At 44.0% G+C, this 27,962-nt stretch overlaps 1 protein-coding gene across 2 annotated transcripts in view; it reads left to right on the forward strand.

The window, feature by feature from the left end:
* LOC133544209 (FERM and PDZ domain-containing protein 4-like) overlaps nt 1-27,962 on the forward strand; it is a 138,347-nt gene that overhangs the window by 3,715 nt on the left and 106,670 nt on the right. Inside the window, exon 1 of one of the 2 annotated variants that reach the window (XM_061889346.1) lies at nt 479-679. The exons of the other annotated variant lie outside the window; for it this stretch is intronic. Within the exon in view, the coding sequence (XP_061745330.1) occupies nt 630-679 (50 nt within the window). The 5' untranslated portion in view covers nt 479-629. Of the gene's footprint in view, nt 1-478; nt 680-27,962 lie in introns of those variants that run through there. 2 annotated transcript variants of the gene reach the window in all.

The following is a 27,962-nucleotide window of genomic DNA, read 5'->3' on the forward strand; positions in this document are numbered from 1 at the left end:
TCCCCTTTTATACATCATTAGGAGATACATTAATTCTGTCCCGGTGCGCATTTCACGCACCTGATTTCGCTTGTGCTGTCGCTCCCGGCACACCCTGCCTCGCCGCTCGCTCATATTCTCCGCCTCCTTGCCGCCATCTTGGGCCGTGCTCCAGCGTGCCTTGCCGCTCCTCCTCTCTACAATAGGTCATCAAATCTCAGCAACAAGCTGTAATATCTCACTGAGATCATTTAGGAGCAGAACCCTTAAAACAAGTAAAATCTGCTTAGTGATAAAAATTATCTTGTCAGACAGAAAATAAGCAAATATCACCCTTATTTGAGATATTTAATTGTATTTAGATTTCAGTTTTTGCAGTGTGTGTGAAATTTAGCCCAGATGCAGGCTAAATCCCTCCCCAGCGGTGCTTCACAGTAGTGCTAAGCTGGGACATTCGGCACTGAGTCAGGAATCAAAAAGAGAAAGAAGGAAAGAGGGACACACAGGACATTTACTTGTGGAATTGGAAGTGGGACACGGGAGCAGACCAGGGGTGCTTCTTCTGGCTGTCCACAGAGTTGTGGTGGAAAGCGAGGACGGGGGCGCTCGTCCCTCTTTGTCCACTCAGCCTTTCATCTTTCGGCAGCGAGATGGATTCGTGTGACGAGGAGGACAAGCCGAGGGCGTTCAGCACTTTTAAGTGAGTTCTTTTTGTTCACCTCATGATTGGAACAAAAGTTTTCTCACTGATTGATGCATCCTAAAACGTCTGGAAAGTCCTTGTTGGTGATGTGCATGGAGGTCGCTGCTTGTGAGAATTTGTTGCGGACGTCTTCTTTTCTGGATTGCTCTCTTTACCCCCGTTTACACTGCACACCACCCTCAGATTTTTTTTGTGGGTCTAGCACAGGGGTCGGCAACCCGCGGCTCTTTGATCACTCTGATATGGCTTATTGTTCCGGTTCCTGTTCATAACTTTTATGGACAGAATTTCTGGGCACAGTCAAGGCGTTGAGGGGTTCCGGTTTGGTGACCGCAGGATTAGGTCTCTGCTTTTTGCAGATGATGTGGTCCTGATGGCTTCATCTGACCGGGATCTTCAGCTCTCACTGGATCGGTTTGCAGCCGAGTGTGAAGCGACCGGAATGAGAATCAGCACCTCCAAGTCCGAGTCCATGGTTCTCGCCCGGAAAAGGGTGGAATGCCATCTCCGGGTTGGGGAGGAGACCCTGCCCCAAGTGGAGGAGTTCAAGTACCTTGGAGTCTTGTTCACGAGTGGGGGAAGAGTGGATCTTGAGATCGACAGGCGGATCGGTGCGGCGTCTTCAGTAATGCGGACGTTGTATCGATCCGTTGTGGTGAAGAAGGAGCTGAGCCGGAAGGCAAAGCTCTCAATTTACCGGTCGATCTACGTTCCCATCCTCACCTATGGTCATGAGCTTTGGGTCATGACCGAAAGGATAAGATCACGGGTACAAGCGGCCCAAATGAGTTTCCTCCGCCGTATGGCGGGGCTCTCCCTTAGAGATAGGGTGAGAAGCTCTGCCATCCGGGAGGAACTCAAAGTAAAGCCGCTGCTCCTCCACATGGAGAGGAGCCTGATGAGGTGGTTCGGGCATCTGGTCAGGATGTCACCCGAACGCCTCCCTAGGGAGGTGTTTAGGGCACGTCCAACCTGTAGGAGGCCACGGGGAAGACCCAGGACACGTTGGGTAGACGAAGTGGCTGGGGAAAGGGAAGTCTGGGTTTCCCTGCTTAGGCTGTTGCCCCCGCGACCCGACCTCGGATAAGCGGAAGAAGATGGATGGATGGATGGTTTACAGATTTTAGTGCCTCTCCCAGAAATCACTCTCCGGAGTTAACATTCTTCGATTTTCACCCGTACCACAATATTGGGAGCGCGCCGTGATGGCATTGCCTTTGACGTCCTCTAAAACATGTCGTCGCGCCCACTTTTACACCAATTTATCCGCTTGCCGGCTGGTCACATGTTCAAAGCAACATCTGGTAACTCGCCAAAGTGACTGCAAGGCATACTTAGTCAACAGCCATACAGGTTACAACCAAACCCCGCCCACCTCAACTGACGCACGGAGGGTGGTGTATAATATAGTCCGGAAGAGTTAGGGATGCATGGGAATCTGGGTATTTGTTCTGTTGTGTTTATGTTGTGTTACGGTGCGGATGTTCTCACGAAATGTGTCTGTCATTCTTGTTTAGTGTGGCGCATATTTGTAACAGTGTTAAAGTTGTTTAAACGGCCACCCTCAGTGTGACCTGTATGGCGGTTGACCAAGTTTGCCTTGCAGTCATTTACGTACGCCACATACAACATGTGACTGGGCTGGCAGGCAGTTTGTACATGTTGTAGAGGGCACTAAAGGCACTGCCCTCATAGCACGCCTGATTATTATTGTTTGGATGAAAATCAGCAGACAATCACGAGAATAGTTACTCTGAAATTCGGGAGTCTTCCGGAAAAATCTTGCAAGGCTGGCAAGCGGCATTCATATAAAACTCGCGGGCCGCACCATCATTACATTTTCATAGAGACCCATAGTTTATACATAGCAAAAAGAGAAAATAAAACTCTGTATGCAGTGTAATTTCATTTTAAATTTCAAAAGAGTTTTGTGGCTCCCATTGTTTTCTTTTTTTGTGAAACGGGTCAAACTAAACTAAACAAGCGTTAAAAGCACATGCTTCATAAAGTTCCTTTCAGCTCATCTTGATGCAATTCGAAGCTTCAATTAGCAGATAAAAAATGGGGAAAAAAAGCTACTTCTGACCTCCTAACCCACCTTGGTCACTTTTTGAAGCTCTCGCTGTAGTTGTAGTCGTTTCCTGTTTCCCGCTCCTGAGCCTAATCACGGCGCCGTGCATCTGCTGGTCAGCAGTGGTCGGCGGGATTGAGGAGGCGCCAGATCGCTGCATCATTGTCGGAGGATTACAGCTGTTGGGTGAGGGGTCACTGGCCAGGAAACATGTGGCCCAGAAAGCAGAGAAATGAAATGGGTCTGACTGATGCTTTTGGAGCCGCGTCTGGATTGGACGCACAAACTGCTCGGCAGCACCACTTCTTTTCCTATCTGGCCGGCTGCTGTCGAGCGTTTTCGGGGACCCCGAAACGCAGCGGTGTGCCGTCAGGGCCAGCAAGGCCTTCTTCTCTGCTGGCCTAACATAACCAGAAATCATCATTTTAATTAAAGATACAATTATTTTTTTAGTTTACTTTTCCTAAATCAGTGGTTCTTAACCTTGTTGGAGATACCAAACCCCACCAGTTTCATATGAGCATTCACCCTTCTTTAGTCCAACCATCCATCCATCTTCTTCTGCATATCTGAAGTCGGGTCACGGGGGCAGCAGCCTAAGCAGGGAAGCCCAGACTTCCCTCTCCCCAGCCACTTTGTCTAGCTCTTCCTGGGGGATCCCGAGGCGTTCCCAGGCCAGCCGGGAGACATAGTCTTCCCAACGTGTCCTGGGTCTTCCCCGTGGCCTCCTACCGGTTCTTCTCGGGGGATCCCGAGGCGTTCCCAGGCCAGCCGGGAGACATAGTCTTCCCAACATGTCCTGGGTCTTCCCCGTGGCCTCCTACCGGTTCTTCTCGGGGGATCCCGAGGCGTTCCCAGGCCAGCCGGGAGACATAGTCTTCCCAACGTGTCCTGGGTCTTCCCCGTGGCCTCCTACCGGTTCTTCTCGGGGGATCCCGAGGCGTTCCCAGGCCAGCCGGGAGACATAGTCTTCCCAACATGTCCTGGGTCTTCCCCGTGGCCTCCTACCGGTTCTTCTCAGGGGATCCTGAGGCGTTCCCAGGCTAGCCGGGAGACATAGTCTTCCCAACATGTCCTGGGTCTTCCCCGTGGCCTCCTACCGGTTCTTCTCGGGGGATCCCGAGGCGTTCCCAGGCCAGCCGGGAGACATAGTCTTCCCAACGTGTCCTGGGTCTTCCCCGTGGCCTCCTACCGGTTCTTCTCGGGGGATCCCGAGGCGTTCCCAGGCCAGCCGGGAGACATAGTCTTCCCAACGTGTCCTGGGTCTTCCCCGTGGCCTCCTACCGGTTGGACGTGCCCTAAACACCTCCCTAGGGAGGCGTTCGGGTGGCATCCTGACCAGATGCCCGAACCACCTCATCTGGCTCCTCTCCATGTGGAGGAGCAGCGGCTTTACTTTGAGTTCCTCCCGGATGGCAGAGCTTCTCACCCTATCTCTAAGGGAGAGACCCGCCACCCGGTGGAGGAAACTCATTTCGGCCGCTTGTTCCCGTGATCTTATCCTTTCAGTCATAACCAAAACCTCATGACCATAGGTGAGGATGAGAACGTAGATGGTTCAGTAAATTGAGAGCTTTGCCTTCCGGCTCAGCTCCTTCTTCACCACAACGGATCGGTACAACGTCCGCATTACTGAAGACGCCGCACCGATCCGCCTGTCGATCTCACGATCCACTCTTCCCTCACTCGTGAACAAGACTCCTAGGTACTTGAACTCCTTCCCTTGGGGCAGGGTCTCCTCCCCAACCCGGAGACGGCCCTACACCCTTTTCCGGGCGAGAACCATGGTCCATAGTGGATCTAACATAGTAGTGAAAGTCCAGTCCATCTTGGAGCTTACATAATAGTTTGAGTTCAGTCCATAGTGGAGCTGACAAAAATAGTGAGAGTCCAGTCCATAGTGGATCTTACATAATAGTGTGAGTCCAGTCCATAGTGGATCTAACATAGTAGTGAAAGTCCAGTCCATCGTGGAGCTTACAAAAACTGTGAGAGTCCAGTCCATAGTGGATCTAACATAATAGTGAGAGTCTCATCCATAGTGGATCTAACATAATAGTGAGAGTCCCATCCATAGTGGATCTAACATAATAGTGAGAGTCCCATCCATAGTGGATCTAACTTAATAGTGAGAGTCCAGTCCATAGCGGACCTAAAAAAAATAGTGAAAGTCCAGTCCATAGTGGATCTAACATAATAGTGAGATTCCCGTCCATAGTGGATCTTACATACTAGTGTGAGTCCAGTCCATAGTGGATCTAACATAATATTGTGAGAGTCCAGTCCATAGTGGATCTAACATAATATTGTGAGAGTCCAGTCCATAGTCGATCTAACAGAATAGTGTGAGTCCAGTCCATAGTGGATCTAACATAAAAGTGTGAGAGTTCAGTCCATAGTGGATCTGACATACCAGTGAGAATCCAGTCCATAGTGGATCTGACATAACAGTGAGAGTCCAGTCCATAGTGGATCTCACATAACAGTGAGAGTCCAGTCCATAGTGGATCTGACATAACAGTGAGAGTCCAGTCCATAGTGAATCTGACATAACAGTGAGAGTCCAGTCCATAGTGGGGCCAGCAGGGACCATCCAGAGCGCAGACAGGTCAGGTTGACTGCGTTTACATTTGTCCTCAGATGAGTAATGATGATGATTTAATCTGCATGAAAGGGTTCATTCCATGTGTACGGTATTGAATGTGAGCCCTGATCCCAGGTGATATCAAACCTGTGCTCTGATACGTCAATCACAATAATGCTGGCGCCCTCATTTGCGGGTTGGCGTCAATCCTTGAGCCAGCATTCTCATCTGAGATCATTAGACCTGCACGTGAGCGTAAAATTTAATTCCAAGGGCGCGTTTTATTCATGATCCTGTTAAACGACCCCTGTGCCCCCGCCGTACCGCGCCATGTTGGCGCTCGGTTTGGTCAAGTCTTGCTGGACCGGCCAAATGGGTCAGGGGCCGATTAGTTGGCTGGCGGGTACTAAAAGTCTAGTCCTCTTCATGAATCCTCCCCTTCTTTTCCACCCCTGTTCATGTTTGTTTCTTGCTGCGTGGATGAAGACTGAAAAACATCTGCACAAATAAACTAGAATATGCAATTTTGGGTAAAACTGAGTTTGAACGCTTAAAAGGCTTAGTGGCCACATGCGTGGACAGCACCTTTTAGCTCTTATTTTCCAAAATTGTGCACACCACTGAATTGGGGTCTTATGGCCACTTATGTGGACACTTATACTGCCATCTGGTGGTGTCAGAAGAGTACAACATACAATGGAATTTGGAAAAAAAAAAAGGGTAAGACTAACAATTAGCATGTCACTAAACATGAAGTACACGTTTGTGTACTCTTGGACTAAGTTTATCATATAAAAAGGTGATTCTTAGTAGTTTTATTCTAATTAGGGTCCAATAAGCCCAAATAGCAAAGAGAAATAAAAAAAAAAAAGCATGTACACAAACAGCTTGGGCCTCAAGAGACTATGCCCGAGCCAAACTGAAATTTTAATGTTAGCATGTTAACATGTAGCGTCTGTCAAGTACCAAGTTAAAAAAAAATGTTAGCTTGGTAATTTTAGCATAATAGCAGATAGTATTGTAGCAGTTAGCATGTTTCAGGCACCATGTTCTATGACTGAGGCGTACAAAAAAGGTAGCATGGCAACGGTAGCATGCTAGCACTGGCTTGTTAACAGAGCGGTGCAGATACCGCGCAGGTGCAGAACTGTGCCGATACCAGCATGTGCAGAACGGTGGCGATACCAGCCTGTGCAGAACAGTGCCGATACAGAGCATGTGCGAAACAGGGCCGATTCTGAGCATATACGGAACGGTGCCAATACCGTGCATGTGCAGAACAGTGCCGATACCGAGCATGTGCGAAACAGGGCTGATTCTGAGCGTATGCGGAAGGGTGCCGATACCGCACATGTGCGTAACAGTGTCGATACCGCGCATGTGCAGAACTGTGCCAATACCGAGCAGAACTGTGCCCATATCTAGCCTGTGCGGAACGGCGCCAATTGCGAGCCTGTGCAGAACGGTGCCGATACCGAGCATGTGCAGAACGGTGTTGATACCGAGCCTGTGCAGAACGATGCTGATACCGAGCAAGTGCAGAATGGTGCCCATACCGAGCATGTGCAGAACTGTGCTGATACCGTGCAGAACTGTGCAGATACCTAGCATGTGCAGAGCTATGTTCATACCCGGCATGTGCAGAACTGTGCCGATACTGATCATGTGCAGAACTGTGTCCATACCGGTAATGGGCAGAACTGTGCCCATACCGGGCATGTGCAGAACTGTGCCCATACCGTGTAGAATTGTGCAGATATCGAGCATGTGCAGAACTGTGCTCATACCGTGCAGAACTGTGCAGATATCGAGCATGTGCAGAACTGTGCTCATACCGGGCATGTGCAGAACTGTGCCCATACCGAGTATGTGCTGATACCGTGCAGAACTGTGCAGATATCGAGCATGTGCAGAACTGTGCTCATACCGGGCATGTGCAGAACTGTGCCCATACCGTGTAGAATTGTGCAGATATCGAGCATGTGCAGAACTGTGCTCATACCGTGCAGAACTGTGCAGATATCGAGCATGTCCAGAACTGTGCTCATACCGTGCAGAACTGTGCAGATATCGAGCATGTGCAGAACTGTGCTCATACCGGGCATGTGCAGAACTGTGCCCATACCGAGTATGTGCTGATACCGTGCAGAACTGTGCTCATACCGGGCATGTGCAGAACTGTGCCCATACCGTGTAGAATTGTGCAGATATCGAGCATGTGCAGAACTGTGCTCATACCGTGCAGAACTGTGCAGATATCGAGCATGTCCAGAACTGTGCTCATACCGTGCAGAACTGTGCAGATATCGAGCATGTGCAGAACTGTGCTCATACCGGGCATGTGCAGAACTGTGCCCATACCGAGTATGTGCTGATACCGTGCAGAACTGTGCTCATACCGGGCATGTGCAGAACTGTGCCCATACCGAGTATGTGCTGATACCGTGCAGAACTGTGCAGATATCGAGCATGTGCAGAACTGTGCCGATATCAAGCCTGTGCAAAACGGTGCTGATACCAAGAACGGTGCTGATACTGAGCCTGTGCAGAATGGTGCCCATATTGAGCCTGTGCAGAACGGTGCAGATACCGAGAACGGTGCCGATACCGAGCCTGTGCAGAACGGTGCTGATACCGAGAATGGTTCTGATACCGAGCCTGTGCAGAACGGTGCTGATACCGAGAATGGTTCTGATACTGAGCCTGTGCAGAACGGTGCAGATTCCGAGAACGGTGCAGATACCGAGAACGGTGCTGATACCGAGAATGGTTCTGATACCGAGCCTGTGCAGAACGGTGCTGATACCGAGAATGGTTCTGATACTGAGCCTGTGCAGAACGGTGCAGATACCGAGAACGGTGCAGATACCGAGAACGGTGCTGATACCGAGCCTGTGCAGAACCGTGCCGATACCAAGGCTGTGCAGAACCGTGCCGATACCGAGCATGTGCAAAGCGGTGCTCCTGAAAAAGCTGATCCCACTATTGAGCAGCAGAGTTGGGCATCAATAACTAGTTTAAAGTGAACCCTCAGTGTTGGTGTGTACTGCCAAGCTTTTATTGAGCTGCCACCATTGTTGTTGTTGTTTATGTCTGCAGGCTAATGGAGGTCGATGATTTGAGTGTCAGTCAGCAGAAGTCCTGCACACATCTGTGCGTGCAGAGAGCGACGTGTGCCTTCTCACACATCTTGTATGAAAGCGGCGTCTAATGAGTGACTGTGACGCTGGCAAATGTCCAGCTGTGAGACCTGCTTTCCATCACTTCATGACAATGCACAGTCTTTAAGTTTGTGAGCCATCCTGCTTTTGAGGGCTTTAACAGACGGGCCAGATTTGGATTAACATGTCTAGGTGTTAGTTTTTTTCATGCCATATTGCGCTTTATTTGCAGCTTACCTCCAACATTTTTTTCAGAGGAAATTGTGTAAGTATTTGGTGTAAATGAGGTCTCATATTAGTGTTATGTGTGTTTTTAAGCAGTGTTTCTTAACCATTGTTGGCTACTCACTTGTAATACACTTTTCCGCCACTTGTGGCAGTAATGACAACATCAAACAAACAGAAGTGTGGAGCCACAGTCATCCAGAAGTTTCTGAAGCGCAAAAATTATGACTAAAGTGGTGAAGTTGCGCTTTCATTTTATGGACAGTTAAAGTTCCTTTAATTCATTGTGTGAATTCCCAAGCTACACCAAAAAATAATCAATTTATTATTAATAATTATTATTTATTATTATCAGCACAACATTTTTTTAAAAATAGGCCAGAATTCCCGTTTTTCCGAGTCATTTTTCAAACTTGCACAAGTCCTATATTTCTCAGCCGATTCGAACCGTTCAGCACGCTCCACTCACCTCAAACTATTATCTTCCAAGTTTAAAAAATTCCAGGAATTCCCAGATATCTCCATTTTCCAAAGCCCTATTTTCACCTCTTTGTGGAAAGTTTTCACATTGCACATTTTCGAACCATTTTTGACCATTTCACCAACCAATTATTCCTCCTAGGGGTGTGGTATAGTTCGGTTGGTAGAGTGGCTGTGCCAGCAACTTAAGGGTTCCAGGTTCGATTCCCGCTTCTGCCATCCTCGCCATTGCCGTTGTGTCCTTGGGCGCCCACATAAGGGCAAAGAAAAACTCACGTCGATGAGAATGAGCATAAGAAACCTTGGAGAGGACCGCAAATGTGGGTCACCTCCCCCACCTCTATGGGAGACTGGATGCAATGGGCGTCGAGTGGGTCTGACATAATAGTGTGAGAGTTCAGTCCATAGTGAATCTAACATAATAGTTGGAGTCCAGTCCATAGTGGATTTAACATAATAGTGAGAGTCCAGTCCATAGTGGATTTAACATAATAGTGTGAGAGTCCAGTCCATAGAGGATCTAACATAATAGTTGGAGTCCAGTCCATAGTGGATCTAACATAATACTGAGAGTCCAGTCCACAGTGGATCTAACATAATAGTGTGAGAGTCCAGTCCATAGTGGATCTAACATTATAGTTGGAGTCCAGTCCATAGTGGATTTAACATAATAGTGAGAGTCCAGTCCATAGTGGATTTAACATAATAGTGTGAGAGTCCAGTCCATAGTGGATCCAACATAATAGTGTGAGAGAACAGTCCATAGTGGATCTAACATAATAGTTGGAGTCCAGTCCATAGGGGATCTAACATAATAGTGAGAGTCCAGTCCACAGTGGATCTAACATAATAGTGTGAGAGTCCAGTCCATAGTGGATCCAACATAATAGTTGGAGTCCAGTCCATAGTGGATCTAACATAATAGTGAGAGTCCAGTCCATAGTGGATCTAACATAATAGTGAGAGTCCAGTTCATAGTGGATCTAACATAATAGTGAGAGTCCAGTCCATAGTGGATCTAACATAATAGTGAGAGTCCAGTCCATAGTGGATCTAACATAATAGTTGGAGTCCAGTCCATAGTGGATCTAAAATAATAGTGAGAGTCCAGTCCATAGTGGATCTAACATAATGGTGAGAGTCCAGTCCATAGTGGATCTAATATAATAGTGAGAGTCCAGTCCATAGTGGATCTAACATAATAGTGAGAGTCCAGTCCATAGTGAATCTAACATAATAGTTGGAGTCCAGTCCATAGGTGATCTAACATAATATTGAGAGTCCAGTCCATAGTGGATCTAACATAATAGAGAGAGTCCAGTCCACAGTGGATCTAACATAATAGTGAGAGTCCAGTCCATAGTGGATCTAACATAATAGAGAGAGTCCAGTCCACAGTGGATCTAACATAATAGTGAGAGTCCAGTCCATAGTGGATCTAACATAATAGTGAGAGTCCAGTCCATAGTAGATCTAACATAATAGTGAGAGTCCAGTCCATAGTGGATCTAACTTAATAGTGAGAGTCCAGTCCATAGTGGATCTAACATAATAGTGAGAGTCCAGTCCATAGTGGATCTAACATAATAGTGAGAGTCCAGTCCATAGTGAATCTAACATAATAGTTGGAGTCCAGTCCATAGTGGATCTAACATAATAGTGAGAGTCCAGTCCATAGTGGATCTAACATAATAGTGAGAGTCCAGTCCATAGTGGATCTAACATAATAGTGGGAGAGTCCAGTCCATAGTGGATCTAACATAATAGTGAGAGTCCAGTCCATAGTGGATCTAAGATAATAGTGAGAGTCCAGTCCATAGTAGATCTAACATAATAGTGAGAGTCCAGTCCATAGTGGATCTAACATAATAGTGAGAGTCCAGTCCATAGTGGATCTAACATAATAGTGAGAGTCCAGTCCACAGTGGATCCAACATAATAGTGAGAGTCCAGTCCATAGTGGATCCAACATAATAGTGAGAGTCCAGTCCATAGTGGATCCAACATAATAGTGAGAGTCCAGTCCATAGTGGATCCAACATAATAGTGAGAGTCCAGTCCATAGTGGATCTAACTTAATAGTGAGAGTCCAGTCCATAGTAGATCTAACATAATAGTGAGAGTCCAGTCCATAGTGGATCTAACTTAATAGTGAGAGTCCAGTCCATAGTGGATCCAACATAATAGTGAGAGTCCAGTCCATAGTGGATCTAACTTAATAGTGAGAGTCCAGTCCATAGTAGATCTAACATAATAGTGAGAGTCCAGTCCATAGTGGATCTAACTTAATAGTGAGAGTCCAGTCCATAGTGGATCTAACATAATAGTGAGAGTCCAGTCCATAGTGGATCTAACATAATAGTGAGAGTCCAGTCCATAGTGAATCTAACATAATAGTTGGAGTCCAGTCCATAGTGGATCTAACATAATAGTGAGAGTCCAGTCCATAGTGGATCTAAGATAATAGTGAGAGTCCAGTCCATAGTGGATCTAACATAATAGTGGGAGAGTCCAGTCCATAGTGGATCTAAGATAATAGTGAGAGTCCAGTCCATAGTAGATCTAACATAATAGTGAGAATCCAGTCCATAGTGGATCCAACATAATAGTGAGAGTCCAGTCCATAGTGGATCTAACATAATAGTGAGAGTCCAGTCCATAGTGGATCCAACATAATAGTGAGAGTCCAGTCCATAGTGGATCCAACATAATAGTGAGAGTCCAGTCCATAGTGGATCCAACATAATAGTGAGAGTCCAGTCCATAGTGGATCCAACATAATAGTGAGAGTCCAGTCCATAGTGGGGCTAGCAAACACACCAACAGCCGATTTTTCCATATTTACGGCCGTTTAGCTACATTTTCAACATTCTAGACTGGCGTTAGACTCCTTTTGCTTCAGCATGGCTTAGACTAGCAATGACCAGCCCGGATAGCTCGGCCAAGTTGGCGACACGCTCATGTTTTTTGATGATTTATTTCTTCAATTCAATTAATATCATCCACTTCTCCTTCTTCTCAGTGTCGTCCTTCAGACTCACTTTCCTGCCTCCCACGTTCGGGAAACGAAGCTATGTCGATCTCCAGCTGTCAGCCGATGCTCTCAAGGCTAGAATATTAGGTCGAGTGAGCGTAAAGGTGACTTTATTTGCCTGATAAGCACTCCCAACAATTCAACAAAATCAACAAAGCTCACCTTTGTGCATTCACGCACAGTATAAAAAATTTGGTGCACAAAATGAGACAAAGGAGTGGCATGAAACGCGTCTTTCTGTGGCAGCGTCGTAGAAATGTTAGCCGGTTCGTTCTCCCGAGATGCAAACGGACGACTCTGGACATGACTTGCAGGTAGGAACGTATTTTAATCCGAGAATAAACGAAGCACCAAACAACAGAAGAACCAGGCAAAGGAAAAAGTAGTGGTACTAGCATGTTAATATCGATTAGCTTGCTGTCATGCACTGACCAAATATGCCTGATAAGACCTCCAACAATTCAGTAACATCAACAAAGCTCACCTTTGTGCATTCACACACAGTATAAAAAATTTGGTGCACAAAACGAGACAAAGGAGTGTCATCAAACGTGTCTTTCTGTGGCAGCATCAGAAGAAATTTGTACATGTCGCCATGGTAAAAAAAACTCAGGAGGTGCACAAACAGGAACTAAAGGAGTACAAAACAAACCGAAAAACACAAAACCTGATTCAAACCGCGGATCATGACTGTGACAGACTGGCACTGTCCGGGTTCCAAGGACCACCAAGGAATGACATAGCTGCGGGCAGGTTTAGACGTCTTTATTCTTTCAATAAAGACGCCGTCTCTGGTCAGGTCGCAATTCAGCTGTTCAGCAGCACCTCGTCGTTTCCCTTTCGCTCTCGCTCTGCATCCGCCTCCTGTTGAGTCCGTCTCCTTTCTACGTCTCTCTCCCCCACGTTTCCGGCTGTCCCTTTTTATAGAGTGCGAGAGGATAATTTAATCGTGCCCAGGTGGACGTGCCTGAATCGCTCTGCCGTCTAGTTTTTTTTGTTAGTTGTTTTTTTTATTTTTTTCTTCTAGTCCTTCACTCTCACTTTCCTCATCCACGAATCTTTCATCCTCGCTCAGATTAATGGGGAAATCGTTTTCTCAGTCTGAATCGCTCTGGCTGCTGATAGCCATGATTTTAAACATATGTTCAGATGTGAGGAGCTGCTCAACCCGTGACGTCACGCGCACATCGTCTGCTACTTCCGGTACAGGCAAGGCTTTTTTATTAGCGACAAAAAGTTGCGAACTTTATCGTCAATGTTCTCTACTAAATCCTTTCAGCAAAAATATGGCAATATCGCGAAATGATCAAGTATGACACATAGAATGGACCTGCTATCCCTGTTTAAATAAGAACATCTCATTTCAGGTGGCCTCTAGTCCTTCACTCTCACTTTCCTCATCCACATATCTTTCATCCTCGCTCAGATTAATGGGGAAATCGTTTTCTCGGTCTGAATTGCTCTGTCTGCTGGTGGCCATGATTGCAAACATATGCTCGGATGTGAGGAGCTCCACAACCCGTGACGTCACGCGCACATCGTCTGCTACTTCCGGTACAGGCAAGGCTTTTTTATTAGCGACCAAAAGTTGCGAACTTTATCGTCGATGTTCTCTACTAAATCCTTTTAGCAAAAATATGGCAATATGGCGAAATGATCGAGTATGACACATAGAACGGACCTGCTATCCCCGTTTAAATAAGAACATCTCATTGCAGTAAGCCTTTAGTCCTTCACTCTCACTTTCCTCATCCACGAATCTTTCATCCTCGCTCAGATTAATGGGGAAATCGTTTTCTCGGTCTGAATCGCTCTGGCTGCTGATGGCCATGATTGTAAACATATGTTCAGATGTGAGGAGCTCCACAACGCGTGACGTCACACGCACAACGTCTGCTACTTCCGGTACAGGCAAGGCTTTTTTATGAGCGACCAAAAGTTGCAAACTTTATCGTCGATGTTCTCTACTAAATAATTTTAGCAAAAATATGGCAATATGGCGAAATGATCAAGTATGACACATAGAATGGACCTGCTATCCCCGTTTAAATAAGAACATCTAATTTCAGTAGGCCTTTAGTCCTTCACTCTCACTTTCCTCATCCACGAATCTTTCATCCTCGCTCAGATTAATGGGGAAATCATTTTCTCGGTCTGAATCGCTCTGGCTGCTGATGGCCATGATTGTAAACATATGTTCAGATGTGAGGAGCTCCACAACCAGTGATGTCACGCGCACATCGTCTGCTACTTCCGGTACAGGCAAGGCTTTTTTATTAACGACCAAAAGTTGCGAACTTTATCGTCGATGTTCTCTACTAAATCCTTTTAGCAAAAATATGGCAATATGGCGAAATGATCAAGTATGACACATAGAATGGACCTGCTATCCCCGTTTAAATAAGAACATCTCATTTCAGTAGGCCTTTAATACAAACAGTGTGCTTTATAACAATTAGGGAGTTTTGTGTTATGTTTGTCCTCTTGCAGAAACCATATTAAAACCTCATTTTTTCCCCTTTTTTCATACATTTTTGAAAAAGCTCCATAGAGCCACTAGGGCGGCGCTAAAGAGCCACAAGCGGCTCGCCGACCCCCGACATAGGAGGACTGTGCATCCTCCTTGCAGGGCTGCTTACATAAATGAGTGCACATTTAAAACATGAACACAGCAGATTTGAGGGGACTCCGCAAGGTTCCATCTCAGTGAGGAGGTTTGTGTGTGCGCTCCGAGAAGAACTGATTGGCTGCAGGGTAAGTGTTCTTAAAAGATTGTATTCGTGTGTGGTTTGCGGCCGGACTGTAAGCCGCTCCGCTTTCCTGAGGCGGGAGACTAGCGAGTTAACCGCGTGAGAAGTGAAAACTAATCTCAGTCAAGTGAAGTAAACGAAAGCCCACATCATGCAGTCGATGAACAAAAAAAAATGTGCCTTCTGTCAAGCATGTTCTGCAGCTGGACTACATAGTGTAGATATACCGTATTTCCTTGAATTTCCACCGGGTCAAACTCGTTTCGCCAAATAATTAGCATATGCCTAGAATATCCACCGGGTCAAACTCGTCACGTCACAAGTGAAACTTCACCTGTCATCATTTTCAAAATGAAGTAGGCTGATTTCAATCATTTGAAATCGCATAAAGGGAAGAAGATTAAGAGCTATTCAGTAGGATTTAAGGTCTAAGCTATTGAATATGCTAAAAAGAACAGTAAGCAGCTATGTTTTATTAATATACCGTAGCTGCGTGTGTCAAATATGAGTCAATGAATGACTGCCGCCTCCTGGTGGTAGAGGGCGCTAGTGATCCTTCTTGCGACTACTCGGCTGCAGAAGAAGTGACAACAAGCAGCAATCGTTTATTTTTTCCTCTCGCTTGCACTTTTAACATGGAGGATTACATATCTAAAATAAAACAGTTTTCTAAACTGGACTTTCAATCGAAGCAGGAGGTAATAAGGAAAGATCTCCATCGAGACAGAGAGACTTTTAAAACTGAAGAAAGATAAGGAAGACTTCTATAAACAAGTTATCGATGCTTTTGATCAGAAGGAGCTGTGCATGGACTTCATTTATAAGTAAAGGTAAGACCATAATAATGTTTTGTTTATTAAATGTGCTTTTCATGATGGTATCCTTACATCACACTCAAATTTATAAGCGCAGGCCTAAATTTACCGCATGCCTTTGGTAAGCGCCGGAGTGAGAAGAGGTTTTTAATTAATTAGCGCCCCCGGCGGCAATTCAAGGAAATACGGTAACTGAATTACTGAAGGAAAAATGATTAATAAACAAGATGATGGGCCATGTAGCTCTTCCAAGAAACTACAGTCGTGGTCAAAAGTTGACATCCACTTGTAAAGGACATCATGTCATGGCTGTCTTGAGTTTCCAATCATTTCTACAACTCTTATTTGTTTGTGATAGAGTGATTGGAGCACATTCATGAAGTGTGCTTCTTGTATGAATTTAGTATGGCTCTACTGAAAATGTGAGCAAAAGTATACATACAGCAATGTTAATATTTGCTTACATGTCCCTTGGCAAGTTTCACTGCAATAAGGCGCTTTTGGTAGTCATCCACAAACTTCTGCTTGAAGTTTTGACCACTCCTCTTGACAGAATTGGTGCACTTCAGCTAAATGTGTTGGTTTTCTGATATGGACTTGTTTCTTCAGCATTGTCCACACATTTAAGTCAGGACTTTGGAAAGGCGATTCTCCAATCTTAATTCTAGCCTGATTTAGCCATTGCTTTACCACTTTTGACGTGTGTTTGTGCTCATTGTCCTGTTGGAACACCCAACTCACCCAAGACCCAACCTCCGGGCTGATGATTTTAGCTTGTCCTGAAGAAGTTGTAGATAATCCTCTTTTTCATTGTCCCATTTACTCTCTGTAAAGCACCAGTTCCATTGGCAGCAAAACAGGCCCAGAGCATAATACTACCACCACCATGCTTGACTGTAGGCCTGGTGTTGGTGAATATTAAAAGCCTCACTTTTTCTACCCCATAAACATATTGCTGGGTATTGCGGCCAAACAGCAAATTGTTTGTTTCATTTTACCACAGAACTTTCCTCCAGGTCTTATCTTTGTCCATGTGATGTCAAATGTGTGTGTATGTACATCTATATATATATATATATATATATATATACATATATACATACATATATATATACATGTATATGTATATATATTTGTGTATATGTAATACGTATATATATATATATATGTATATATATGTATATGTATATATATATATATGTATATGTATATATATATGTATGTGTATATATATGTATATGTGGATATATCCATGTATATATTTGCATATGAATATATATATATGTATATTTATACATATATGTGTATATATATATGCATATACATATTTATAATGTATATATATTTATATATATGTGTACATATGTATGTATGTATGTATATGTGGATATATACATGTATATATATGCATATAAATATATATAATTTATATATATATATATATATATATGTATACATATATATGTATATATATATATATATATATGTATGTATATATATATACATATACATAATATACATATATGTAGTACATACTAGCTAGTATGTGGGACGTTACCATTAGTGATATATATATATATATCTTGATTGGATTATCCAGAGAATAGTGCTCGATACCGTGGTAGAGCACAATATGTATGTGTGGGAAAAATCACAAGACTACTTCATCTCTACAGAACTGTTTCATGAGGGGTTCCCTCAATCATCAGGAGATTTTTTTTTTTTTGTCCATGTGATCCTGATGATTGAGGGAGCCCCTCATGAAACAGTTCTGTAGAGATGAACTAGTCTTGTGATTTTTCCCCCACACACATATATATATATATATATATATATATATATATATATATATATATATATATATATATATATTTCACAATTACAAATTTATCTGATTATAAATTGTCATTCGGGATGGCGAGGCTTTTATTTGGTCACAGGAAGTAGGCGGAGCATAGTTTGTTGCAAGTTAAAACTCTACCAATGAGGCCCAGACATCCATGATATTATAACATAATATTATGATGGCACTCGCTCAATCCACTCATTTATATGCTGGACCTTCTCAGGTGGTGTTGCTGTGTAAAGAATGACAAAACACAAACGCCAGTGCAACTCTCCTCACACGCTCACTCTCATGCATTATTTGCTACTCAGCAACTTTGAGTCTGCTGCTTTGTGCTCGCACTTTAAGAAGGTAGAAGCCTTTTTTTTTTTACTCGTCTTTTCAACTCCTCTTGCCCTTTTCATTCTTCAATCAGCCTCCTTGCCTGACCTACACCTCAACTCTTGCGTCGTACCTTTGTCTCATCCTGGAATACAAATCAGAGGCTGCTTTTCACATCTCCAAACCTCACGCTGCCCTTGTCTCCATCTTCATGCTTCCTTGCTTCCCTCCTCCAGCCTGGCAGATTAGGCCTTCAGACAAAGCGAGAGATTGCTGCTGGGATTGTAATCACATTATGTGATCTCATTGTTTCAGACACCGGGTGGGTGTGCAAAAAGGGTGGTGTGCACTTTGTCCTGGGGAAGGATGGAGCGCTAGGTACCCTGTTGCATGCTGGGACATCCTGCAAAGGTCTCGGGTCATGTAGTTGTAATGTTGTAATGATGTTATCCAATTTTTGTTTCCTCGTTTGAGTTGTGGAAATTACTTTTTGTGTAAGTAGCTTTAAAGGTATAAAATGGGCTAACATGCGTGTATATACACAGTTAGCATCCTAACAGCTTTTTATGTCAGCTAAATGCTAACATTAAAACTGAAGAAAGATAAGGAAGACTTCTAAATGCCAACATTAAAACTGAAGAAAGATAAAGAAGACTTCTAAATGCTAACATTAAAACTGAAGAAAGATAGGGAAGACTTCTAAATGCTAACATTAAAACTGAAGAAAGATAAGGAAGACTTCTAAATGCTAACATTAAAACTGAAGAAAGATAGGGAAGACTTCTAAATGCTAACGTTAAAACTGAAGAAAGATAAGGAAGACTTCTAAATGCTAACATTAAAACTGAAGAAAGATAAGGAAGACTTCTAAATGCTAACATTAAAACTGAAGAAAGATAGGGAAGACTTCTAAATGCTAACATTAAAACTGAAGAAAGATAAGGAAGACTTCTAAATGCTAACATTAAAACTGAAGAAAGATAGGGAAGACTTCTAAATGCTAACATTAAAACTGAAGAAAGATAGGGAAGACTTCTAAATGCTAACATTAAAACTGAAGAAAGATAGGGAAGACTTCTAAATGCTAACATTAAAACTGAAGAAAGGTAGGGAAGACTTCTAAATGCTAACATTAAAACTGAAGAAGGATAAGGAAGACCTCTAAATGCTAACATTAAAACTGAAGAAAGATAAGGAAGACTTCTAAATGCTAACATTAAAACTGAAGAAAGATAAGGAAGACTTCTAAATGCTAACATTAAAACTGAAGAAAGATAAGGAAGACTTCAGAATGCTAACATTAAAACTGAAGAAAGATAAGGAAGACTTCTATATGCTAACATTAAAACTGAAGAAAGATAAGGAAGACTTCTAAATGCTAACATTAAAACTGAAGAAAGATAGGGAAGACTTCTAAATGCTAACATTAAAACTGTAGAAAGATAAGGAAGACTGCTATATGCTAACATTAAAACTGAAGAAAGATAAGGAAGACTTCTAAATGCTAACATTAAAACTGAAGAAAGATAGGGAAGACTTCTAAATGCTAACATTAAAACTGAAGAAAGATAGGGAAGACTTCTAAATGCTAACATTAAAACTGAAAAAAGATAAGGAAGACTTCAATCGATCAATCAATGTTTATTTATATAGCCCTAAATCACAAATGTCTCAAAGGGCTGCACAAGCCACAACGACATCCGCGGTTCAGCGCCCACATGAGGGCAAGGAAAAACTCACAACCCAGTCCGATATTAAAACTCATTTGTATACTCTAGCCTCCAAATAGGCACCTCTCCCAGACCAGCCGATCTGCCGCGCCCCCTCCCCTGACCCCCTCTCCCCCGTGGAGGAGGGCACAGGTCCGGTGGCCACGGACGAAGCGCTGGCCGTCCAGAGTCGGGACCCGGGCCGGACCGCTCAACCGCGCATCGGCCGGGGACACCTCCGCGCCGCCGACCCGCCCTCGCCCGGGACGGTCCCCCGCCGGCCCCACAACGGACCGGACTCCCACGACCAGGCCAGATCCACCATGGACTGGACTCCCACCAACATGCTAGATCCACCATGGACCGGACTCCCACCACCATGCCAGATCCACCATGGACTGGACTCCCACCACTAGGCCGGATCCACTATGGACCGGACTCCCACCACCATGCCAGATCCACCATGGACCGGACCCACACCACCATGCTAGATCCACCATGGACCGGACCCACACCACCATGCTAGATCCACCATGGACCGGACCCACACCACCATGCTAGATCCACCATGGACTGGACTCCCACCATTAGGCCAGATCCACCATGGACCGGACTCCCACCATTAGGCCAGATCCACCATGGACCGGACCCACACCACCATGCTAGATCCACCATGGACCGGACTCCCACCATTAGGCCAGATCCACCATGGACCGGACTCCCACCAATATGCTAGATCCACCATGGACCGGACTCTCACCATTAGGCTAGATCGACTATGGACTCGACCCCCACAACATCCTGCCACACCCACTCGACGTCCATTGCTTTCGGTTTCTAAATGCTAACATTAAAACTGAAGAAAGATAGGGAAGACTTTTAAATGCTAACATTAAAACTGAAGAAAGATAAGGAAGACTTCTAAAAGCTAACATTAAAACTGAAGAAAGATAAGGAAGACTTCTAAATGCTAACATTAAAACTGAAGAAAGATAAGGAAGACTTCTAAATGCTAACATTAAAACTGAAGAAAGATAGGGAAGACTTCTAAATGCTAACATTAAAACTGAAGAAGGATAAGGAAGACCTCTAAATGCTAACATTAAAACTGAAGAAAGATAAGGAAGACTTCTAAATGCTAACATTAAAACTGAAGAAAGATAGGGAGTACTTCTAAATGCTAACATTAAAACTGAAGAAAGATAAGGAAGACTTCTAAATGCTAACATTAAAACTGAAGAAAGATAAGGAGGACTTCTATAAACAAGTTATCGATGCTTTTGATCAGAAGCAGCTGCGCATGGACTTCATTTATAGGTAAACGTAAGACCATGACGTTTTTTTTTATTAAATGTGCTTTTCATGATGGTATCCTTACATCACACTCAAATTTATAAGCGCAGGCCTAAATTTACTGCATGCCTTTGGTAAGCGCCGGAGTGGGAAGAGGTTTCAAAATAATTAGCGCCCCGGCGGCAATTCAAGGAAATACGGTAGTCTTCCCACCATGTCCTGGGTCTAACCCGTGGTCTACCAGCGGTCGGTCATACCCTACACCCCTCCCTAGGGAGGCGTTCGGGTGGCATCCTGACCAGATGCCCGAACCACTTTTTTGGTCTGTACTGTACATATTGTGAAAGCTGTTACCTAAAACCAAATCTTACCAAAACCAGGGCATATGCGAACCCTAACCCAGACAGTGGATTTTTGTATCGGTAGTTCAGGCCTGGCGGGCCATCACTCTTAATTTCGAACAGTGACACTGGTTACAAAACGCAGACACGCTTTGTGTCCTGTGAAGATGAAAAAAAAAAAAAAGAGGTTCTACCAATTCCAGCGGACATTGAATGCATAACAAACCAGTCCAAGGTCACGATTGAAGGACTGTGCTGCTCCATTGGGATGCAGGGCGACGCCTTCTTGATGGCGGCCGACACGTGCGCCTGATCATTACTTTCCTCTGCACGGGTCGATATCCTCCTGAGAACCCGCGTCCTCCGCGTTGGACATTTGTTGTGTAACCGTTACACAATCTCAGTGGAAACGATGCAAGACACGAATCTACGTAACTGCCGCATTTTGCATTTTTACGTTATTTGTTGGCACGTAAAACGCTTCTTTTTTTTCCCCCCCTGTGAATGTTTATTGTTAAAATCCTGTTTTGGATGTTAAAGTTACATATCAATCAATGTTTATTTATATAGCCCCAAATCACAAATGTCTCAAAGGACTGCACAAATCACTACGACTACAACATCCTCGGAAGAACCCACAAAAGGGCAAGGAAAACTCACACCCAGTGGGCAGGGAGAATTCACATCCAGTGGGACGCCAGTGACAATGTTGACTATGAGAAACCTTGGAGAGGACCTCAGATGTGGGCAACCCCCCCCCTCTAGGGGACCGAAAGCAATGGATGTGGAGCGGGTCTAACATGATACTGTGAAAGTTCAATCCATAGTGGCTCCAACACAGCCGCGAGAGTTCAGTTCAAGCGGATCCAAGACAGCAGCGAGAGTCCCGTCCACAGGAAACCATCTCAAGCGGATCAGCAGCGTAGAGATGTCCCCAACCGATACACAGGCGAGCGGTCCATCCTGGGTCCCGACGAGCGGTCCATCCTGGGTCTCGACTCTGGACAGCCAGTACTTCATCCATGGTCATCGGACCGGACCCCCTCCACAAGGGAGGGGGGGACATAGGAGAAAGAAAAGAAGCGGCAGATCAACTGGTCTAAAAAGGAGGTCTATTTAAAGGCTGGAGTATACAGATGAGTTTTAAGGTGAGACTTAAATGCTTCTACTGAGGTAGCATCTCGAACTGTTACCGGGAGGGCATTCCAGAGTACTGGAGCCCGAACGGAAAACGCTCTATAGCCCGCAGACTTTTTTTGGGCTCTAAGAATCACTAATAAGCCGGAGTCTTTTGAACGCAGATTTCCTGCCGGGACATACGGTACAATACAATCTGCAAGATAGGATGGAGCTAGACCGTGTAGTATTTTATACGTAAGTAGTAAAACCTAGTCTTGTCGGTAGCGGTACCAAAAATATTTCGATACTTTTCGGTAATTTTCGAAATAAAGGGGACCGCAAAAAATGGCATTATTGGCTGTATTTGAACAAAAAATGACGGTACATTAAACATGTTTCTTATTGTAGGTTTGTCCTTAAATAAAGTAAGTAAGTAAGTCAGTAGTGAATTGTATTTTTGTGAATTGTATTTATATAGCGCTTTTCTCTAGTGACTCAAAGCACTTTACATAGTGAAACCCAATATCTAAGTTCCATTTAAACCAGTGTGGGTGGCACTGGGAGCAGGTGGGTAAAGTGTCTTGCCCAAGGACACAACGGCATTGACCAGGTTAGCAGAAGTTGGGATCGAACCTGGAACCCTCAAGTTTCTGGCACGGCCACTCTACCAACCGAGGTATACCGCTAAATATATGACATCCACATTGCACAACATATATATATATATATATATATATATATATATATATATATATATATATATACATATATTTATTAGGGGTGTAACGGTACACAAACATTTCGGAAATAGTAAATTACATTTTATATAGCGCTTTTCTCTAGTGACTCAAAGCGCTTTACATAGTGAAACCCAATATCTAAGTTACATTTAAAGCAGTGTGGGTGGCACTGGGAGCAGGTGGGTAAAGTGTCTTGCCCAAGGACACAACGGCAGTGACTAGGATGGCGGAAGCGGGAATCGAACCTGCGACACTCAAGTTGCTGGCACGGCCGCGCTACCAACCGACCTATACCGCTATTCAAAGTTCTCATTTGTCCAAGGACATATTTCCTGAGTTTATAAACATAGTAAAAATATTTAAAAAACAAAAGATGTTGTGATGCCAAAAATTTTTATCAACATAATCATAGTAGTATCGACTAGATACTCGACTGTACTTGATATCATTACAGTGGATGTCAGGTGTAGATCCATCAGACATTTTGACGCCGGTGAGCTACGGTGTGTGGTGAAGCATGTTTAATTATTCCTCGTCCTGCAGGGATGATACTTGTGAAGTGAATTATATTTACAGTATATAGCGCTTTTCTCTAGTGACTCAAAGCGCTTTACATAGTGAAACCCAAAATCTAAGTTACATTTAAACCAGTGTGGGTGGCACTGGGAGCAGGTGGGTAAAATGTCTTGCCCAAGGACACAACGGCAGTGGCAGTGACTAGGATGGCACGAGTGGGAATCGAACCTGCAACCCTCAAGTTGCTGAGCTATGTACAAAACTTAGTTTATTTGTCGCCGTGGAGACGAGGATTAGTGATTTAGAAGTAACTAAAATACTGCCGATAGGGGCTGGACTTTAGCTGCTAGTTAGCCAGCTAGCCATGTCTTAAAGCACCTCTTCCAGTGGACGTTTTAGTATGAGAACTTTTCGGTATAGTACCGAATATGATTCATTAGTGTCGCGGTACTATACTAATACCGGTATACCATACAACCCTACATAGAACAGATAAAAAAAACTGGTAACAGAGTCATAAAATCTCACGCCATGTTATTGAAAAACGACATTGCAACTTTTGTTTTACCTTTGTGAAAAAGCTGCTTAAAGGAAAGGGGACCTGCAATTTTCTGGGGATTTTTTTCCCCATCTTTCAAAATCCTTATGTATTGTAAATCAAGCACACTTTAGTAAGGAACCTATTAAATTGCTAGCGTTTTATTCTTTCTTTCTTAATTATTATTCTGCAGCTTTGAGCTGTAATTTGACCCCCTTAACATGCTTCAAAACTCACCAAATTTGACACACACATCAGGACTTGCGAACATTGCGGCTCGGATCGCTCTTTCAGCTCCTCTCCGCTGCTCGCCCCTCGGTCGCTCTTTCAGCTGCCGTCGTCCTCGTCCTCGTCTGCTTCTTGTCGCTCTTTGATCGCTTTTGCGGGTTCTCCTCCTCCTTCCTTCTTCTCCCCTTTCATACTCTGCGAGGAGATAAGTCAATCCTGTGCCGGTGTGTGAGCCACGCACCTGGATTAGATTGCGGCGTCGTCGCCTCTCTGCTCCGCCGAATTCTCTGCCTCCTTGCCGCCATCTTGGGCAGGGCTACAGTGTGTCCTGCCCTGCCGTCGGCTCCGCCTCTCCAAAGAGTTGCAAACAAACAATATTTTGGTGGTGTTTGTGCATAGATTTCCGGCCGTACGAAACAGTAGCTCTCTGCCAAATGAAACCTGGCATCTGAATTGATTCCGAGCGACGTGCAACCAAAGTGGCTTGTGTCTCTAAATAGAAATGGGACCAGAAAATGAAATCGACTCTGATAAAAGGACCCGACGTTATTTGTCTCTACTGTGCGCAGGCCGGCTTTCTTCACACCCGTAGGAAATGATGAGAGGATTTTAAAAGTCTCACGTCCCAGAGAGCAGGTTTTGATGTGTGCCAGGCCGCAGAGAGGACGAGGGGTCATCAAAGAATCCATTCAGCATCAAAGGAGCTTTTCAAGCCGCTCCTCGCACCGAGAAAAGTAGGCAACACATATAATGCCTTTTATCAACATACAGTAAACGGCCTCAGGGCCGAGGTTAACTTCTCTTTTTACCAAGTCGGCACATTACTGATGCTTTGTGAAGATTTTGGGACGCGAAAGGAAATCCGTGCTTTTCAGGACAGGAAAGTCACGTCCGGGTCTCGAGGAAATCCAACAATTTTAGGTACGAGTACTTCGAATACTGATCCCATGTGCTAAATGCATACTTGCCAACCCGCCCCAATTTTCCGGGGACAACCATTCTCCCAAATTTCTCCCGATTTCCAGCTGGACCTGAGTGACTCAGTATTCTTCTTCCTCCAAACACGACGAGTTGAGTTTATACCAACATGGATGCATGGAGGATACAGCAGAGCAGGGGTCGGGAACCTTTTTGGCTGAGAGAGCCACGAAAGCCAAATATTTCAAAATGTATTTCCGTGAGAGCCATATCATATTTTTTAACTGAATACAACTAAATGTGTGCATTTTTAAGTAAGACCAACATTTTTAGAGTATAACAAGTCTCTTATTCTTTTTAATAACATTGTTATTCTGAAGCTAACCAATAATAAATAAAATGTCCTGTCTGTTGATCATGTTTTTGTTTGGCCATGTGCTGTTTGTCCTTTGGACTCTTTAAGTTCCTGTTTTTTTCCACTCCCTTGTCTGGTTTCCTTGGTGACTCATTTTGTCCACCTGTCTCTGGTGGACAAAACGCCTCCTCACCTGCTTCCCGAGCACTAATCAGAGGCGGTATTTAAGCTCGTCTTTGCCAGTCAGTCGCCCTGTGCTGACTTGTTTCATGCCTTGCCATAGTTTCGTACCTCATGCCATGCCAAGTAAGTTTTGTTTGATTTATGTTCTTAGTCTGTTTATGCGTTAGCTTTGTTCTTTAGCCCCAAGTTGTGCCTCCGCTGTGAGCGATTTTTGTTTGTAGATTTTTTTAGTTAAAATTAAATCATGTTTTTACCTAAATGCCATGTCCCGAGTAGTCCGTCTGCCTTCCTGGGAGAACGACCCCGCAGCAAGCTGCAACCCCACCCCATCGTGACATAAAATACTTCTTACCATTAATGCGACTTCTTGAACAGGTGCGGTAGAAAACGGATGGATGGATATAAATGCATGAGAATGTTTTCTATTTTGTACGTTATTTTTAGCACTGTTATTACCAGCGAAATTATTCATAATTATCGCATTAGGCAATGTCAGCTAAGATTTATCTGAGAGCCAGATGCAGTCATCAAAAGAGCCTCATCTGGCTCTAGAGCCATAGGTTCCCTACCCCTGCAGCAGAGGATTGGGAGAATGTCATGTGGTCAGATGAAACCAAAATAGAACTTTTTGGTATAAACTCAACTCGTCGTGTTTGGAGGAAGAAGAATACTGAGTTGCATCCCAAGAACACCAAACCTACTGCGAAGCATGGGGGTGGAAACATCATGCTTTGGGGCTGTTTTTCTGCTAAGGGGACAGGACGATTGATCCGTGTTAAGGAAAGAATGAACGGGGCCATAAATCAAGAGATTTTGAGCCAAAACCTCCTTCCAACAGTGAGAGCTTTGAATGGTTAACCAAATACTTATTTTCCACCATAATTTACAGATAAATTCTTTAAAATTCCTACAATGTGAAATCCTGGATTTATTTTTCACATTCTGTCTCTCACAGTTGAAGTGTACCTATGATGAAAATTACAGACCTCTGTCATCATTTTAAGTGGGAGAACTTGCACAATCGCTGGCCGACTAAATACTTTTTTGCCCCACTGTATATATATATATATATATATATATATATATATATATATATATATATATGTGTGTGTGAGGGAAAAATCACAAGACTACTTCATCTCTACAGAACTGTTTAATGAGGAGCTCCCTCAATCGTTAGGAGATATATATATATATATATATATATATATATATATATATATATATATATATATATATATATATATATATATTGGCAGTATGTTTATCAGTGTGGTTGTAGTTTGCTGTGCATAGTGTTGATCAGTGTTTCTGCTTTTTCGGTCACCCTATGGTCGCATGTTTTTCTCAAAGTTGGAAACTATAGGAGTTGTACTAAAGGTTTTTTTTTTTTTTGTTGCTCTGTGGTACTGAATGAAAAACTGTCAGCGCTAATACGCAAGTATGGACTGTCCTTGGCCCCGTGTGGCACTGGGCCAGCAGGTGATTGTGCCGAACCATCTGTGAGCACACACAGCCTGGCACCGTTCTGACGGCCCCTGTGAAAATGTTCTGTGTGTGTGTGTGTGTGTGTGTGTGTGTGTGTGTGTGTGTGTGTGTGTGTGTGTGTGTGTGCATGCGAGGTGAGAGGATGACTAAAGTCCCATTTTTGTTTCATATTTTTGTGCATAATTAGTTGACTTCATCTTTTCTTGTTAAAAGCCGGACTGGACTGCAGATTTGTGGTGCATTTTGCCGTGATGCGGCTCTGAGGTTAACTATGCCTCGCGACATTTTCGACTCCAATCTCATATGTAAGATTTTGCCTATGGTGAAATGCTTGTTTCTTTATTGGAGAATCCCCACAGAGAAACTGATCTCATCTTCAACAGGAATTATTCCTCAACACTCAGATATACAATAGGAATAGGTACAGTTCACATTTGAACTGAGTACCTGGGAATCGATACCGGTACCAATTTTTGGTACTATGGTGTTTAAACATGAGCTTAGTATCATAACTGCTGTTCTGTTGTCACATCTTGTTTTAGTACAATATTTCAGAGTCTCATTT

This window comes from Nerophis ophidion, linkage group LG27 (assembly GCF_033978795.1).
Source record: "Nerophis ophidion isolate RoL-2023_Sa linkage group LG27, RoL_Noph_v1.0, whole genome shotgun sequence".
Classification (NCBI taxonomy): domain Eukaryota; kingdom Metazoa; phylum Chordata; class Actinopteri; order Syngnathiformes; family Syngnathidae; genus Nerophis; species Nerophis ophidion.